This window comes from Streptopelia decaocto, assembly GCF_964273445.1.
Source record: "Streptopelia decaocto genome assembly, chromosome: 10".
NCBI classification, from domain to species: Eukaryota; Metazoa; Chordata; class Aves; order Columbiformes; family Columbidae; genus Streptopelia; species Streptopelia decaocto.
The window spans coordinates 15943641-15961371 of NC_138665.1; the positions used below are offsets into that span (position 1 = coordinate 15943641).

General features: G+C 44.6%; 1 protein-coding gene across 7 annotated transcripts in view; it reads right to left on the bottom strand.

Moving 5' to 3' along the window:
• Positions 1–3663: 3663 nt before the first annotated feature.
• Positions 3664–17731, bottom strand: part of ATP11C (ATPase phospholipid transporting 11C (ATP11C blood group)) — a 55593-nt gene continuing 41525 nt past the window's right edge. Inside the window, exons 25-31 of one of the 7 annotated variants that reach the window (XR_014184989.1) lie at positions 16855–16990; positions 15181–15246; positions 14246–14349; positions 12708–12861; positions 10369–10459; positions 9185–9280; positions 7938–7955 (exon numbers count right to left, since the gene is read on the bottom strand). Coding sequence is in view for 6 of the 7 variants with exons in the window: in XM_082062007.1 (XP_081918133.1) it covers positions 7839–7955; positions 12708–12861; positions 14246–14349; positions 15181–15246; positions 16855–16990 (577 nt within the window). In the remaining variant the exon portion in view is untranslated. Of the gene's footprint in view, positions 3800–4465; positions 7956–9184; positions 9281–10368; positions 10460–12707; positions 12862–14245; positions 14350–15180; positions 15247–16854; positions 16991–17731 lie in introns of those variants that run through there. The other 6 variants (XM_082062008.1, XM_082062010.1, XM_082062009.1 and 3 more) reach the window with 6 other exon arrangements.

A 17731-nucleotide genomic window follows, 5' to 3' on the forward strand; every position in this document is an offset into this window, starting at 1 on the left:
ATTATTATTATTTTAATTGACTTCTGCTTCCGCCCCCCCGCACACCCCTCTGCAGCCAGAGCCGCTCCCCACCTGAGTGTCCATAGGACATCTCTTAAGAAAAAAACAACCTACCAACCAACAACAAAAAACAATCAATCAAACAAACAAACAAACAAAACACAAACAACAACAAATTTTCATCCTCTGCAAGCATCGTCCTAGCAAATTCCTTGAACAGCGTATGAGAACTACACGTAGCCATGCTATAGCCAAAGCTGGACAGAGCTCCAAGCACACTACTGGCCTGACCCATCAGCCTCAGTTTCCTCGATGTTGAGGTTCAAACGGTGCCAGCTTATTCTCAACAGGAGCCTGAGCTGCCCAGGAAGGCAGCACAGAGAAGTGGATGTTCCTGTTTTTCCAAAACAACCTTTTAATTATGCTCCTTACTATAATAGCAGCCTTTTTCCAACACTTCAGCAGTCAGGGCTATTAATTTAGGATCCAAGGTCTAATGACAGTAGTATGAAAAACTCTGTGTTTGGGCAAACCTCATCCCTTCTTACACTGATATGGAATTTTTCAAAGAAAAATCACCCCTTCAGTCAGTGCTTCTTGTTCGTAACACAGCAGATTCTCACTAACTTAACAGTTGGAATACACATTTTTCTGTCTGGCAATAAAGCACATCTGGTGCGATGGGGAGAGTTACTCATCACAAAACCCAACTCAGATACACAGCAGTAAAATGTGGTAATAAAATAGCCATATGCAAGTCTACATGTATGGAAAGACAGCCACGTCACATTCCTTCTGCATTCTTTTCATAGGAATGATATTTTCCCTAAATTGTAGCATTTCAGGGAGAAATTAGGCCCCATTTTGTTCCACTGCTGCTGTAACCGGGACTCATCACCAATGAGTGACACACACCCATGGTAACACTGGCTTCTGGAAAAATGAAGGTAGCCAGTAGAAAACAGCTACGTTATCCCTCAGGTTTGGCAATCAACCCATTTTGTGCTCTCTGAAGGGAACACAAAATGCTTAAGACTGGATCTGGATCAGGTCTTTTCAGCCAAGCACACCCCACCTGAGCCCCAGGTGGTCCAGGCTGGGCCACGGCAGCGGATGCGGCAGGAATCCTGCACATCCCATGGCTGCGCCTCCTCCAGCCAGTCCAGCTGGCACTGGACACCACCAGCCCGCTCTCACACAGAAAAGCTGTGCTTGCTCAAACTGCAGGATAACCAGTCACAGCTTTTCCTTACCGTTTTTCCCTTACAAGCCTGGATGGCCACGGAGATTCTTGTTTTGGAAAGCTGGCTGCTTACAGCCCCTCCTTTCAGGTATTTCACGACAAATGCCCAGGCGTTCCAGCAACGCATTCAGCAGAGGCGCCGTCCAGCTGCTCATATTTTACACTGACAGAAGCTACTCGGCATGTTTGTCTCCTCCAGATACGAGTGTTACTCTCTGCCTGCCCAAGGAACGATAAGCTGAGACAGAGGGAACAAGGAGATGGATAAAAAGGAAACAATGACAGCCAGAAACACTGGTAGTTCTTTTTCGGGCATTTCCCATCCAGGCCCATAATAACATTCAGTGCTCTGAGAGTGGCACATGTAAGTCTGTGTGAGGGGGGAAAGGGCCCCTCAGAGAGCTGGGGGACACCTTGTCAGAACCTGAAGCATCTCTGTTTGCAGAGTTTTATTTCATGTGGGTGCAATTCCTTATCCTTAACTCTTTAGTATTCCTACTAATTTCATTAAATCCAGACCAGAAAAAACAAAAACAAACAACAAAACAGCAAAATCAAACAACCAAAATAACCCAAAACAAAACAAAAAGCTAAACCTCAAACAAAATTTAAAATGCTCCTTTTTTTTTTTCCAGATAAATGGTAGAAGTTTTTGTTGGGACTGGTGCCATTATTTGGATTTTAGAAATCACCCTTCAAAAATACCTGCTTAATCTAACAAGAATGCTCCATTTTAGGCAATCACAGACACCAGTGTCCTCCCAGTGCTGCAATCGCCTCTTAAGACTGATCTGAATAATTATATCAGCTATTTCTCCCCAGCATAAATTTTTATTATAATTTGGAGAAAACACAGGTTTCATTTCTGCAGCTTCCAAAAGCTGCTGCTTTCAAACTTCATTGTGGGACTGTGCAGAAAGCAAAGGCCGAGCAGCAAGTCTGGCTGCGGCTGCTCCAGTCCCACCACATCGCTGGAGATATCGCTCAGCTAGAGGCTTCTGGAAGTGTCTGGATAAACGCACATCAGTCACCATCAGCTCAGTCCATCCTGTCTCCTAGTGTCTTCTTCAGAAACACCCTTCTCCTGACAGTTGCCGGGGAAAAGAGTTTCTAGTTGAATAGGGAAATTTAACTTGCCACCCTCCATGCAGCCCCATATCCCAGCTCTCACACACAGTCCTGTGGGTGCCAGGTAATTTCTCTGAGATACAGCCCCGATTTCACCACTTCAGGGCTCGACTGTTGCAATGATTTACCCTCGCTTGCCTAAACCCCATTTTTCCTTCTACACCACCTGGAAACCTGCTGCAAACACCTTTGAGCTGCTCCATCACATTATCCCCATCAGCATTTACAGGCCATTCGTCCACTGCTCCTCCTCACCTGCACATCTGCATGCCCCCTGCTTCACCCCAAGCTCCAGCCGCGATAGGGAGCAGCCGCTTGGTCTTTCGTGCCCGAACTCCAATGGGCAAAACAGGACAGAAGGACTTTTAGTTTGGCTGGTTGTTTTTTTGTTAGAGTGGTGCTGGGAACTGGAAGAACAGAGCTGGCGAAATGCAGTTTGGAGTCAAGCTGCTGTTGAAGGGAATTGCTCACCTCTGGAACAAGCATAGCGACATCAAAGTACTTGTGCGGGAGAGTAATTAAGCCCTGTTTGGTTTTCATAAATGGGGATTTTATGAGGATTTTGCTTGCATGAGGCAGCATCACCCCCGATCTGGGGGTACCATGCAGTGCAGGCTCTTTTCAGGCTGGTCTGGGAGCCAGTTAAGCCCGCACTGATTTATCAGAATTTTATGCCACCTCCTCTTTCAACGTGAAAAAGGACTCCACTCTGCTTTCACTTGTTCCCTGTGCCAGTCAGACCTGCCTTATTTGTTGTTACAACCCTGGGTTTTGGAAGGGAACACGCACACAGGTGCACACACCCCCTTCCACCAGCCTGCAGCGTATTTTCCAGCTTAGCAGGTTATCCCCAGACGTGTGAAGATTCCAGCAGCAAAGCCCAAGCCCAGCAGCAAGGCCACATCTCTTTGTGCTGCAGGGGCACAGGGAGGGCCGGGGACACCGCGGACCCCTCGAGTGCCAAGAGCCCTCACGCCAGCAGCCTGACCTTGACAAAAATTGCTGTCCTTGTCAAAACCCACCTTATAAAGTGACATTGCTTCTTCTTTCTAACATGAAGGGTTCCATGAGCATTTTAAATGCTAATTTGGTGCTTTCTGAAATACCTCATGACCTGTGGCTGTCTCCCATCACTTACATTTACTACTTTTGTTCCGTCAGCCTGGGTAGCCAGCTCAGAGTAAAACCCTTTCCAGCTCTTCAGATCATTTTCACTGTCACTCACTCACGCTATTAAGATTCTCAATGCGTGTATCTGGTTTCCAGTAGTACAAGCTGCTTCTTAAAGGTTATAGTTTGTTTTAAATAGCACAGCCATCTGTCCTCCGGTGGCTCATGGGAGCTGAAGAAATCGAAGCAGCCAAAACAGAATTTTTCAAACTGTCAGTTTTTCATTACAAACATTTCACTTTGAATCAGATCCATGTCCTAAAAAAAAAAAAAAAAAGCCTCTGTATTTTTCTGGTGTATTATACAAACACTGTGAGTGGTGCTTTAACAGTTCCATTGAGCTGTAGGAATTTCATCAATGTAAATGTCTGGCCTGGACTTCACCGGCTCCAGGCACTTCACAAACCACAGAATAATCCTTGTTTGCGCACATCTAGTCTTTGAACTAAAAAATACTTATTTATTACAGGGAGCCACGACACTCGAACCAGTGCACAGCATTAACAAAAAGACTATGCACACAAGTCAGGCACATGGACTTGCATTTTTTACCCAATCCCTAATGTCAGCTAAAGCTCTGAGTTCAACACTTCTACAAAGTTAAATAGATTTATTCACTTAATTCACAGGACCTAATTTCTTAATTTGACAGATTATTTTTCAGGGAAATTAGAGCACATAGGCCAGCTACAGGCAGCAGCTGTTACCAGAATGGCTAATACCTCGCTGGAAAAGTAAAAACATATAAGAAGCAAACAGTGTTTCCTTGGGAAATGCTGCTCCACATCAGAGAACTGAGTGAGGCCTTGCTGGCATCACCCACCCCCCAGTGAAAATGCCAATGGTTCCCCTTGTACTGCCTTGTAAAAGGCCACATTATGAACTATTGCCTAGGAGCATCCAAGGAGACAAGACAGACAACAATTGTATATTAATCAGAACAACATACCAAAGTTTATTGATTACTTCAAACAAAAGTTTCTGTAATGAAAAAAGAGCAAGTTGCATTCATAAAAGGTAACATTCACATTCGATTTCCTTTATATAAAGCAACATAAATGTATAAAATTGCATTTAAGTGAAAAAAATGTAAGGTTGCAGTCAATTTTTTTTTCCAGAAGCTGAAAATGTATCTTCTCATTGCCTGCATATAATTTACACCTTCTATATACTACATGTTTTTTAAAAAAAATCCAGAGCTGGGAAACTGAATAAATGGTGCAGTATTAGGTAAGATTTTCAACTGCATGTATACAAATTCAATTTTAAGCTTTTATGCAATTCCAAGTCATTTATAATATCCTCATAACAATTAGGATTAGTTTTTGAAAAGTAGATATGACTACACCAAGTTCCTCCATTATCACATTACCAGTTTTAGAGGGAATCTTAATTACTTATCTTTCAGTGTCACTAGCCAGTGACTAAACCTCAATGAATTATTACATAAAAAAAGCCCAGCCTTTTTTTTTCCTTCAAGTTTTTCCACCAGTAAGCCTGTACTGACCTATTAGCTCGCTGACGAGCACTATAACACTGTGTATTATGAACAATAACCACAGCATCCCTGTTGGATTACTGCCTCTTCAGCATCCTGCTGCCTTATACCTTACAGTTACTATCGCCACTTTTTCTTCCCTTCCGTAACCCCAAAAGGGGTCTCCTATTACCCCTGACTTCACAAGTCATCCACAGCAACAGAAATTTCACTTTTGCCATTGCTGAACGACAAGGATCAGCCATTCTGCTGGTCCAGGGCAGCCCTGGCTGTCCCGGCATCCCCGGCACTACATCAGTGCACTAGCTGAAGATCCAAGCCCAAGAAAACTCGCATTTTCCCCCAAACAGCTGCTAATCGAGATATTTCAGATTAATTCCAAACAGCCTGTGAGCACACATGCCTTGGATTTGAATGTCCAGCTATTGCAATAGCTTGCTCCATCCTGAGACAGGACACTTGGGAATGGGAAGAGAAAGATTTGGCTCTTAAGACGGCTTCGTCTTAAAACAGGCTGCAGAGATTAGTCCGTTTGAGAGGCTTTCTTCAGACAGTTCACACATACATGGCAAGCTTCACTCTGTTCCCACTAATGTCACCAGCCAAACCTCCAGCTGAATTTCATGGGAGCAGATTTTGACCCTAGGAGAGTATGATACAAAGCAATCCGAGAAGCAAAGTGTCAGGCTTGGGGCCATTCGGGCTTGGAATGGTTTTGAATCACAGGAATTAGGCATTTCAATGTCCAGATTTTAAAGGTTATGTAAACACAAGTCAGCAACTGTATATTTAAGGAGAAAGGTTAGATTTGGCATGTAGAGTGTATCTTCATTGTATTCATCGCATACTTGATCTGTAGGCACCACATTTTAGCATGAAAAGTTGAGAAGGTCTGCAAGTTGAATTCTAAGTTTGTGAAATGAGCTAGGAAAAGGAAAAAAAAGGAGAGAAAAAAAAGAAAAATAAGCTTTGCCTATGGGACACATGCTGGAAGTGCAGCTCCTTACTTGCATGCAGCAAAGAGTCGAGCCGCAGTTGCTAACGTGGTGCTAACAAACCCCACTCGCGGGGAGGCCAGTGCAGCGTGTATAATACAGTGGTCCTGTCCGTGTGTCCCCTCCCGTGCCGGGTGATATAAGAGCAGCCACCGACCACAGGGACTGCACTCACCCCTTTCCCGCTCAGGTAAGGCCCATTGCAACGTCCTTATGACGAACAGCAGAAATCGCCTGCAGCTGATCTGCATCCTGCTTCCAACCAAGAGTCAAAGATGGACCTCAGGGGTGGCAGCCAGAGAACAACACTCTATTCTTCCCAAAAGTGTCTGCAGTTGAGCGAAATTTGATGAAATGAACGTTCCATCTAGTCCCAACTGGTTGTTTCTTTGCATGTAAGTGACACAAAGCCTGTGCAAGTGGGATCCAAACCCAGCCGCAGCATTGAACTCGTTACTCTGGAGAGACTCGAATGCTTCTCACAGTAGCTCCTCTGCATCGCTCTGCAGAGTGCCGGGGGCAGTCAGCACCAAGGGGACCTTCACACCAAACGGTGGTGGCATAGGGCGCTCAGTCACTGCTTATGACTTAAAACAACAAAAAAAGCTGCTTTTTCCACATATGAAGTATCAGAGAAAAAAAAAAGTCAGGCAAAAGTCACCTGTGCTGTGCACAACCTAAAGACAAAAGTCCCCATGACCATGGTACGGGTAGATTTAAAAAGAACATGCCAATTTAAAAACCAAATAAAATGTAAAATTAAATCAGGTTCATGTATTCCTTTTATTTTTAAACCGGCTTCTTTTTTTCTTAGTGCAAATAACTCAAGATGCAGTTTTATACGCCTGCAGGTTTACAGGCACAGCCTGTGTCCCCAGGATCATCCAAGGACCACACTGTCACTCAGGCCTTCAAAGTGTTGAAGCAACTGCACAGTGCAGTAACGTAAGCACAACCACAGGAGCCCAGGCAAAACGGCTTTTGAGATTCTGTCCTCCCCAACAAGAGCTTCCTTCCATCGCGAACAGCCACAACACGAGGGAAAATAACCTTTTCTTCACCCTCCACCAGGAACAAACCCATCAGCAAACTGGTCAGGGGAGGATGCTCAGGCGCTTCCCAGCACCACAGGTTTCTGCACGGATACGGGCGCTGCGTACGGACCACAGACCGCTTCCAGCTGTACCCAGTATGTAACTGGACAACTTTCATAATCAGTGAAGATCTCTCGAGTTCCCAAGTATTTCTGCCGCACACACGTGGCAGCCCATCGCTGGGACGGGGCAGCCCCGCCGAGGGGTCACAGCCCCAGCACCAGGCCAGATGCTCGCAGGGCTGCATCCAGCTCCTGCGGGAGAGGAACAGGCTTTCCCCGGCGCCTCCGAGGAGCTGGAGGGGGCTGTTGGTGGGTTTAAAGTCAGTGCTGCTTCTTTGGTCAGGCAGAGCAAGAGACTTCAGCAGCTCTCAGCTGCTCTCAGCCAGATCTGCAGCAGGCAGAGGAAGCCCCTGTGAGAAATGGGGCTGGCATTCCTCTCTCGCACTTTTTACTCATGCTGTTTTGGATTAATTACTATAGATGCTTTCTCTAGTCTCCAATGATGTAGAATTAGGCAGATCTTTTTTTGGAGGAGGAGGGGCGGGTGGTGAAACCAAAGACAAAGGGGTACCAGGGCACCAGTGCCCTGGCTACTGCTTTATCAGCATGGCTGCTCACTGTACTTGGCAACGTTAAAGAGAATTGTTAGGTTAAAACCATGTTTTTATTCCTACAGCATAACAATACGCCGTGTTTGTACGCAGCACTTTAAAGTATCCTGAGAGGATATCTTTCTGCCAAATTAGTAACAGCATCTTCAGTCTTCACATAACCATTCTCTATACGTTTGTATGAGACTAATATAGGTAGGTCAAAGGAGGCAGTCTGCAAAAATCAGAAGGAAAATGCACATGTATTGCAACTGTTATATTCCCAAATTCATAAATATTTTTCTGTGTTATTTTTAGAAAAGAACACTTAACATTTTATAGGAGAAGAATGATTAGCCCATGATAAAAGTGCCAAATGTCATTCACAACCAAACAATAGCATGGAAAAATCAACTTGCACAGCTGCAAAATGCTGCAGTGAAGTCTAAAAGCGGCATCTCCCTCGCTGTCCCCTGCAGCTCCTGTTCTGCCCCAGTCCGGCTGCCTCCCGCACCAGTCTGCACCAGTATACGGCAGTGGAGAGCACCACCTAACGTCTGCAGGGAAGGACGGGCTGCTCAGCTCGCTGGCAACACCCGGGCAAGCAGAAACCCAGACTGATGCCAGCTACATTTGGAGCTCTGGCAAGCCTGGCTGTTGGTCCTGTCGTTCCAATTAAACTGATTTCTATAGAAGCAGCTGTAGGTACAAGGGTAGGTGAGGTTTGCAGCAAATCTGCAGTTTTAAGTTTGCAGCAGACACCACACAGCTATGTAACATCTCACTGAAAGCGAAGTTGTGAATTCAATTAGGCACTTTTACATTTTTATTCTGCTATCAGCCTACTACAATGTTTAAAATCAAGTGAACTTGTACTAGGAAGCTCTCTGTGTGCGTATACACATACAGACACAGAGACATGCCCATCGTACCATATGTTGACACACAGACACATATATGTGTTTAGTTTCAATCTATGCAGGTAAATTAAAATGTACTTAATTCTATCTGACAGAACAGCATGCACCCTAGAAAAAGGGATTTTGGTACAATTCAGATGCAATACTGGAATCATTTTAACAGCTGAGATTTGAATACTTCACTGTGAATACAGTGTCAGCTTTTATAATCACTGTCAGCACGATTCACTGACTGTATTCTCCAGGCTAAGTTGTCTGATAATAGTAGACCAAAATATTGGTTGTATTAGAAGATTTGTTTATCTACTGCAAAATATTTCAGTTTGAGAGGATCTGTGTATATGTGGAACTCCAAATGGTTGGACAGGACAACTCCCCCAAATTAAAATGCATCCCAAGCATTGCATCTCCATTCCACAAGGAGAGGTACCCCACACCGATAGTCAAGAGGATTACAAGAACCATAGTTTAATTGATTGGGTGGGGGTTACATTTGGTTAATAGATGGCTTTTAAAATCAGCTCAACTCCTTTGGACAGGGTACCTGTTACAACACATTAGATTCATCTGAGAATGTTCTTAAAAGAAGTGGTGTGACAGAAGGTCTGGACGACAATGAATCAGGTGCCCTCCTGCTGCTCTGCAACAGCGAGGCAAAAACACTTATAGCACATGCAACGCTTGCCCCTGCCTCATGGTTAAACAATATAAGACACACACACACCTTTTTACAGCTAAGTCACATCATAAGGGATGTAGCAACACACGGTCCCTAAATACCCCAGTGATTAATCCTGGCTGAGTTTTGCAGTGCAAGAGGCACGGAGAGTATTCAGAGACCAGCCCTGAAATGGTTAACTTCGGGTTTATGCTACAGAGGCTTCTGAGGGAGGAAAAACCATCCTTACAGTGAGTGTAGTAAAATATTGGCCTAGGTTACCCAGAGAGGTGGTGGATGCCCCATCCCTGTAGACATCCCAGGCCAGGCTGGACGGGGCTCTGAGCAACCTGAGCTGGTGAAGACGTCCCTGCTCATGGCAGGGGTTGGACTCAATGAGCTTAGAAGGTCCCTTCCAACCCAAACTGTTCTATGATTCCATGATCTCCTTATAACCAATATTTTTAAGATAGTGCATCATAATGGAAATCTACAGTGAAACGAAACGCTACGGACATGTTTTCAAGGCACGTTGTGTTGGGGCAGCCCCACCATCCCCAAGACTGTCTCTTGTTATGAGGGTTAAGTGCAGCAGTTTATTTGCTTGTACAAAGAACAACAGCAGCATTAAGTGGGATGGACTGGGCAAGACAGGCAATTTAGGCAGCTTCTCCTAGATCAAACAAGCCTGCGCTGTTTGCCGAGTCATCCAAAGGATGATCAAAACTGAGTCCCCTTTGTCCCCCGCTTTAGCGAATTTTATCTAGTCCACTAACACACAAAACTACAAGTGGAGAAGGAGAATGTAACCGGCATCATCCTTGTCCACATCACTTGGGCATCCCGAGCACGATCAGCTCACCCACCTGAGGTGGAGAAGTAGACCAAAGGGGAAGAAACAGATAAAATATTTAAAGCAAAATATTTAAATTAAAGAAAAAGGAGCAGGGGGGAAGCAAGGTTTTGCTGGGTGAGCAAATCTAAACAGGGGTTTCTCAGGAGCTAGGCATTAGAAGGAGGAAAAAAAGCAGTAGAGCAAGCAACACATAGTGACTCAGAAAGGAAATCACCTTATTCACTCCAAGAAAAGCTGTGATTGCTGGAAGTTTGAGAAAGCATGAAGATAGTGGATGTTCCTGAGGAAGGAAGGCGCTTCGTTACCTAGTTCACAACAGCACAAAAGACAGAAAATTGCAGTACAAGAAAGAGAAAGGCAGAAACAAAGGCAAACAAATGTGCCATGCAGTTAAAAAAATAATAATAAAAAAGAATTAAAAAAAAACATTTCCACACAGAAAATTTAATAGAGACTGAGCAGAGCCAATGCATGTGTTATGGGGAACTCACGGTGAAATCCAGTCCCATTGAGGTCAAAGGCAAATGCCCATTGACCTGGCCTCAGTCCATCCTCCTCCTCCAGAGGGAGCCTCAGCTGTCAAGTTGGGGGTTCAGGCACCAAATAACTGCCCTAATTTTGTTTTTCACTTAATCCTCTCCCTGGGAAACTGATATTTATTTTTTGACAATATTAAGGTCAGGATTCTCAAAAAGGGTCTTTATTTGAAATCATCTACCTGATCTTAGCTACCTTTAAAAACTAGGTGACTGACTTCAAGTGTCTGACTGCTGGCACAGCCATCTAAAGCTGGTATCTGCTTTACGCATTTTACAAAGCTCTCACTTAGAATGTACATTTATATATGGCTCAGGCTGTGTTTAGTTTGCTATGCACATATGAAGAGACTTTTCTATTTGATGATTTCACAAGAGCCTTTTTAAACATGTATAAAGCACTCTTGAAAGCAAGTACTGCATGGGGCGATGAATCTTCTGGCATTGGCTGAAGGCAAAAAATGGGTCACATCTCAGGTGAGTTCAGCTGGGGCCCAGTAACCCCTGGGTCACCAGCCTCCAACTGTCCTATACCTGCACCTGAGAGCAAACCACTCTCAGCCTATTCAATACAGGTGTCAAGATAGAATCTATTAAATCATACTTAATTGGAAGAAATCCCATGGAGGATCAAAGAATTCAACCATACATCTTCTACCACCTCTGTTGCTTTCAACTTTAATGGTTTAGGGTTGGTGGTGGGGCTTTTTTTCTGTCTTGCAGATATGTGTTTTACTTCACTGATACTGCACCAAACTTGTACTTCAAATGTTGCAGGAAGGGCAACCCTTTACTATTTCATTGGATATGTATATTTTTTTAAATTGAGATAAATATAATTTTTCAACAATGGCCAGAGATAAAAAGTCAGCCCAGGTGAGAAAAATGCACTGAAACCTCACAAGATACAAGAGCTTCAAGGAGAAAAGCCTGTTCTGAACCTCAGTATTTGGAAGGTCAGCCCATGGTCTCCTGGGACACAGTCATGACCAGCTGGGCACCAGTTTGCCAGTACCAGGGTGCTGGTCTGGGGCACAGTTGGCAGGGCAGGAGCCACCTCTGGACTGGCCAAATCCTGCAGCCAAACCCACTCCACCAGCACATGCTGGGAGGCAGCAAGGGGGTGACCGCGTCCCTTGGGCTGGGTTCTACCACTGCCTAAGGACTCGCAAACCTGATGGCAAGAGGCCAAGGCTGGTGGGTGACACACCAGGTGCTGCCCCCGGGCAGGACTTGCTGATGCTGCAGGAGGAAAAGCGGCTGCGAGAGGGGGTCAAGGAGCAGGGAGGGGGTGAGCAGGGGCTGGCCAGGGTAAACAGGGCTGCAGGGACCATCTGGGCATGGTTGACACCTCTGGGCATGCAGAGAGAAGAGGTGGTGGAAGGGTCTCAGCACAGTGCGAGTGGTGAGCCCAGCAGTGCTGGCATTCACCATTTGCAGAAGTGATGAAGAAAACTTTCAGGAGATGGTTGACAACTCTAAAACAAGCCCTCCTCCTCTAAAGCTGTTAATAAATCAGTTCACTTTCAAGGAGAGCTGGACATCGCAGGCTAACCCCACGGTACGAGCCCTTGGTTTTGAAGGGGGGCGGGCAGATGTGAGAAAATCTGACCCTGTTCCCCCTGCACCACCACCTGGAGAACATATGCAAGGGGAATGTCATGGACATGTTCTTTGACATAAAAACAAGTAGCTCTTTTTTCAGGACACAATATGGGGGTTCGATGATCAGTTCAGGTTGGAAAAGGGTTATGGTACTTTCATAAGAGACAGCAGGTTTCCATCGTGTGAAGGCAACTAAGGCAAGGCATGGGTTGAGTCTCTCCTTGCTACAGATCTAGGCAGTATTTTTAGATGAGCTTCTTGACATTTCTGGCATGTGAAAGAGCAAGATGAGACTCTATAAACCCTTACTGAGATGTGAACAGTACACAGCACTGTTACAGGTTCATCTGGTGCTTAAAAGTAAGAGAAGTCTTCCTAAAAATACTGCACGATACATCATCTTGTTCCTTACCTGATGATTTTTCTCTTTTATACTTTTTAAAACTATTAGAAGAATTTCTGGGAAAAGGCTGATAAAAATCAGGAGAATTATTGCCAGCCATGTGGAAACAGAAGTCAGCATATGGGCAAATACAAAATACATTCTTTGCTGCTTCAAGAAAGGCCTGAAAAAGAAAGGACACAAATTCTGGTTAACACGGATTTCCCAAGGAAATTGACAGAATCAAAGGCAGATTCAGATCAAACCACCTGCAGTAACATCTCCCTTTGAGATGGATACAGCCTGTGCAGAAAGACACTGCCCACCCTTCTCCCAATGCATCTCTTGCCTTCAGCTGCACTAGTTCTGAAGGACTGTCCTGTCACCTTAGCATTTTGCATCTTCCACATATATTTCATTTCAGGCTGGGGAGGGATTTGAATTTTGCTACCATCACCAATTTTACTACTATCACTAAAAGATAAATTATTCTCCTTGCCAAAAAACAGATAACTTTATTTCAACTTTGGACTTTGCTGTAGTTCTTGGTTTGCTCTTGATGGTGGAAATCCAGAGACTCAGTCCCAATAGGTAACTTGCGTCTTTCGCCCTTGATAATGGAGGGAACCAACAGATGCTTGCAAAAAATGCCTCATAAATAACTAATCACAAGGATACCAAAGCAGTTGTTGCTTAGCATTAACTCAAAAATATTGAGCTAGGCAAGTTCAACACACCAGCAGAAAACTCACACATTTCAGCACAGAGATCTGGCCAGACTGCAGATCTGAATCTGTTGGTTAGGAATGCTGAAGAGTTAAACAAAGCCTGTGGCTCCCAATTAAAATATTTAAATCAGTTCCATACCCTTATTAGCAGGCTGCTGGGTCAAGGACTAGCCAATAACCCATGGCACTAGCCCTGGGAAAGGAAAGGTGTAAAATAGGAGATAGTGGGAAAGTCAACATGAACATCTACTCCAGCATAGGAAACAGAAAATTAATAATATTTGTAATGTACTATTGCTTGCCTGCTTTTGTAAGACACTAAGTCTAAAATCCTGATTGCACTCAAATCAATGAGAATTTATTCTCCTGCTCATCTCCAGGATTTCAGCAGCAGGATGTGCACTTTCTCCTGCCTATTTCTCCCCCTTAAGCTCCCCAGTGTGCCAGGTCCTCTTCCTCTGCAACTGACTCATCTTTTCTTTCCTTCCATATCATTGGGCTTCTTTCCACCATCAATTTGTCCTTTTTTTCTCATCCACATACACAAACAGATCCTGAAATATTTACCCCAGAATCTCCCAATGAAGATAAGAACCTCAGCACCAGAAATGTCCTCAAGGGCAGAAGAAAATCAAACCACCTCTTTGCCAAAGCCGAGCACCTGGTTGGCGACCAGGGCATTATCTGCTTTTAGGGTATCTCTTTGGTAGAAAAAGGAGCCTGGCTGCATACACCCCATCATCTGTAAATCTCTGGAAAGGGGATGCTGCAGCCACATCCCCCGCAAAGTCAAAGTCATCCTCCCAATAAAGCACCGTGGAAAGAAGAAAAGATACTTGCCAAATGACTCCTCCCCAAAAGAACGAGAAAAACACATAGAAGGCAAGGGAGCCCCAAATCACAAAGTGGTTCATCCACGTCCAGAATCGGGTATCTAATGCTAGCTGTGTGAATTAAAAAAAACAGAGACAGAACAGATATTAGACACAGAGCGTATTTGATTGTATCTATATGAAATTTCAGACTGCTTTCACAGTAAAGCTGAAGGTTCTCCAAACAGCTACCTCTGCATCTGTGCACCAGGGAAAATATTTTCAGTATCTACAGAATGGCACAAAGCCAACAGGGAAACAGTGAGTTTCTAATTGTAACTGACACTTTGTAATAGAATAAATTTGATGCAGCCTCTGATGCTGCAGGAGAGAAAAGCCTAAAGGTTACAGGGACTGTAATTGCCTCCTGCCACCACCTGCTGTCCTTCACCAAACATAAAAGACCTTTTGTGAGGTCTCATACAAACTCTTTGTTCTGGAAAGCTCCGTGGAACAAAGCAGATTTGCTATTATTATTTGACAGATGTGTTTTTGTGATCCCCTGGTGCTTGCTGGTGTCTGAAACAAGGTGGGCAACCTCACTTTCTCTGTTGTTCCCCTCTGCTTGCTAGGACTGAATGCCAAGGAGTGAAAGCATGGGAAAAAGTCAACCATAACCAACTGGAGCTCTCCAAAGAAGGCAAAAAATAGGAAAATAATTTAATCAAAACTTAATCACTTACAGACCAGCACAGCAGAGGAATACAGACCATAGACTTACACAAAGGACAACAGTCAATAAGCAAGTTCTGCCTCTACGGAAGAAGACTTAAGTGTGGTGTGAAATATATTCAATAGAAACCTCACCTTCAGCACATTTATTGCACGATTTTACACCACATACACATGCAATGGAAAATGACTGTAAAAATAAGTGACTGAAAAAGAAAGGAAGATCCAAACCTTCAGAGTGACGGTGAACACCAGCACAGTGAAAACAATTGTCCCAAAGGTCCAGTTCCCAAAAACCTGAAAAACATGTTATATTGTGGCAGGTGTCTCTGTCCTTTTCCTTGGAGAGGCACAGAGACGACGAGGAGGAGAGGGGAGCAAGCAGGGACCGGAGAGGAGGGATGGGATGGAGCGACTGCTACGGGGGACATTACGCTACCCTGTGCCATGCAGTGCCACACAGACGGGTGACCCAGAGCTGGGACGGTGACAGGTACAACCTTCTACTAACAGCAATGTCGATCGAGGATACAAGTCATTGGACCACCTGTATTTCATGATTTCTTGGTAATTTAACTCAGTTTCTGCTTTCTCACAACACTTCTGCTCACCATCGCGTTTTAGTCCCATTTGCAGAATGCACTAATGGGTGTTTTTCCATCTGGTTTGGTTTGCAGATACTAGTGACTACACACAACAAAGAAAAGCAGATACTGTATATAAATCCAAATGATGGCGATGAATGGGAGGGATGCTTACCAAAGGCTGTCAAGATCTGAATGCATACATTAAAACAGAAAGTGAAATGTAAAAGTTTTCAAAAAATGCAAAAAAATTAAAGTCAATAGGAGCGAAAAAGGAGTCAAACATACATGGATATTATGAACAATTGCTGGTAGCAGTTCTTACAGGCATAAGTATTTACAAAACGACATAACCACAGATCTTATTTTAGTGCCACATAGACTTGACCTCTCAAGGCATTTGCAGAACACATCAGCGCTTCATGTTCTAATCAAATACAACTAGAATGGTTATAAATACAGAAAAGCACTGAATCTACAATTCAGGGGCTTGACTACTTACAGCTGAGGACATAAATGTTGGCATTGATGCAACATATGCATATACATCCATAAATTTCATCAGCTTTTCTTCATGTGTTAGCTGCTAAGAAAAGCTAAGGGATTTTTAAGGGTCACAGGTGATGGTGTAAAGAAGTTTTCCATCAGCCTAGACCTGATAACACACTGCATACTCCCCTTGGGGAAACGGTCCTGAGACAGCCCAGGCCACAACAAGTGGCAGCCACGCTGCACTAACGCTTTGCTCTGTCCTCCGTGAACCAGCAAAAAGAAAGAAAGAAAAAAGGGAAAAAAAATTCAAATGCAAAAGTCCAGCACCAACCTGACCCCCCTGCAAAGGGAGGAGGGCGGCTGTAATCACATCCCGGAGCAGCCGCCCCACGCAAGCAGCCCTGCACCATGGCAGAGCAAACAAGCAGCATCCTGTCGAGGTGGGTTAATGCAGTTGCTTGTAACCTTCTGAACACAAGCCAAATTTCCCGGGGCACGCTGGTGGGAAGGACAGACACTGCTCCTGCCCTGGGCCAACGCAGAAGAGTGGAAGAGCACTGTGCAAGGCTCACTGGGTTGAAATAAAGCTGGGTATAAGACTAGTTATTTTACCTAGTGAGTATAACCAGCTCTGCCCTGTTTCCATGGCGATTTGGAAGATGTTTTATTTCAAGCTTTTGCTGCAGAATCACACCATAAGCAAGGCTACACCATCAGACAAGACTCAAGACACACCACACAGATTAAGCATGTAGATATTCCCTGCCAGGTATATAAAAGAGGCAGTGCGCAACAGAAACACTCATCTTTTTTTTTTCCTTGGTGTTACCTTTCCGTTATCTTCCAACGATGAATTTTGAAAAAGAAAATAAGCCCCAAAGAAAAACACGAGTCCTTCAAAGGCGCCCAGAAAGGTCCAGTACAGGAACGGCCTCCACTGCAGCATCGCATTATCTGAAACCTTCCTGCCAAGAGATGGAGTAACAAGAACATCACCATCACGTTTAGGATGCGCTACAAAGCCCCTTGCAGCCAGGTGAACAATGGGCTCTGGAGCAAGCCCTAGCTGTAGGAGACAAGGATGTAAACCACATAAATATCTGCCAGCATATGGGACATAAGAAACATTTGGCATATGCAGCTGCTGGCCATGAGAATCATAGAATGTCCTGAATTGGAAGGGACCAATCAGGATCATCGAGTGCAACTCCTGCCCCTGCACAGGACAACCCCAGAGTTCACACCTTGTGTCTGAGGGCATTGTACAGTCTCTCTTTGAATACATAAGAGGTTCAGAATCTTAATTTGTTTTGTCCTTCTCCTCTCAGTAACTTGGATTAAAACCCAAGGCAGCCCAAAGTGAAGAGCTGGAGCGCTGTCCTGGCCTCTCCCGCAGCCCCTGCACTGCCTGATCTGACATTAACTGATGAATTTTAAAACCAGGGCACTGCTAAAGAGCAGCCGCAGAGAGTGCAGCAGATCCACGGATTGCTTCCCCCTTTTTATTGAATGCATAAACTCCCTCGTAAAAAAAGCTCTGCAAAAAGTCCCATTCCTGGAAGCACTATTTTTCTGCACAGGCTGAAAATAACCTCCTGAATTGTACAGTGGGTGTTTTTAACACGGGAGTTGTAGCAGGAGGCTCTGGGCTGAATATAGGATGACATCTGGCACAGAGGCAGCAGCAGCGGGATGCGCTACAGGCA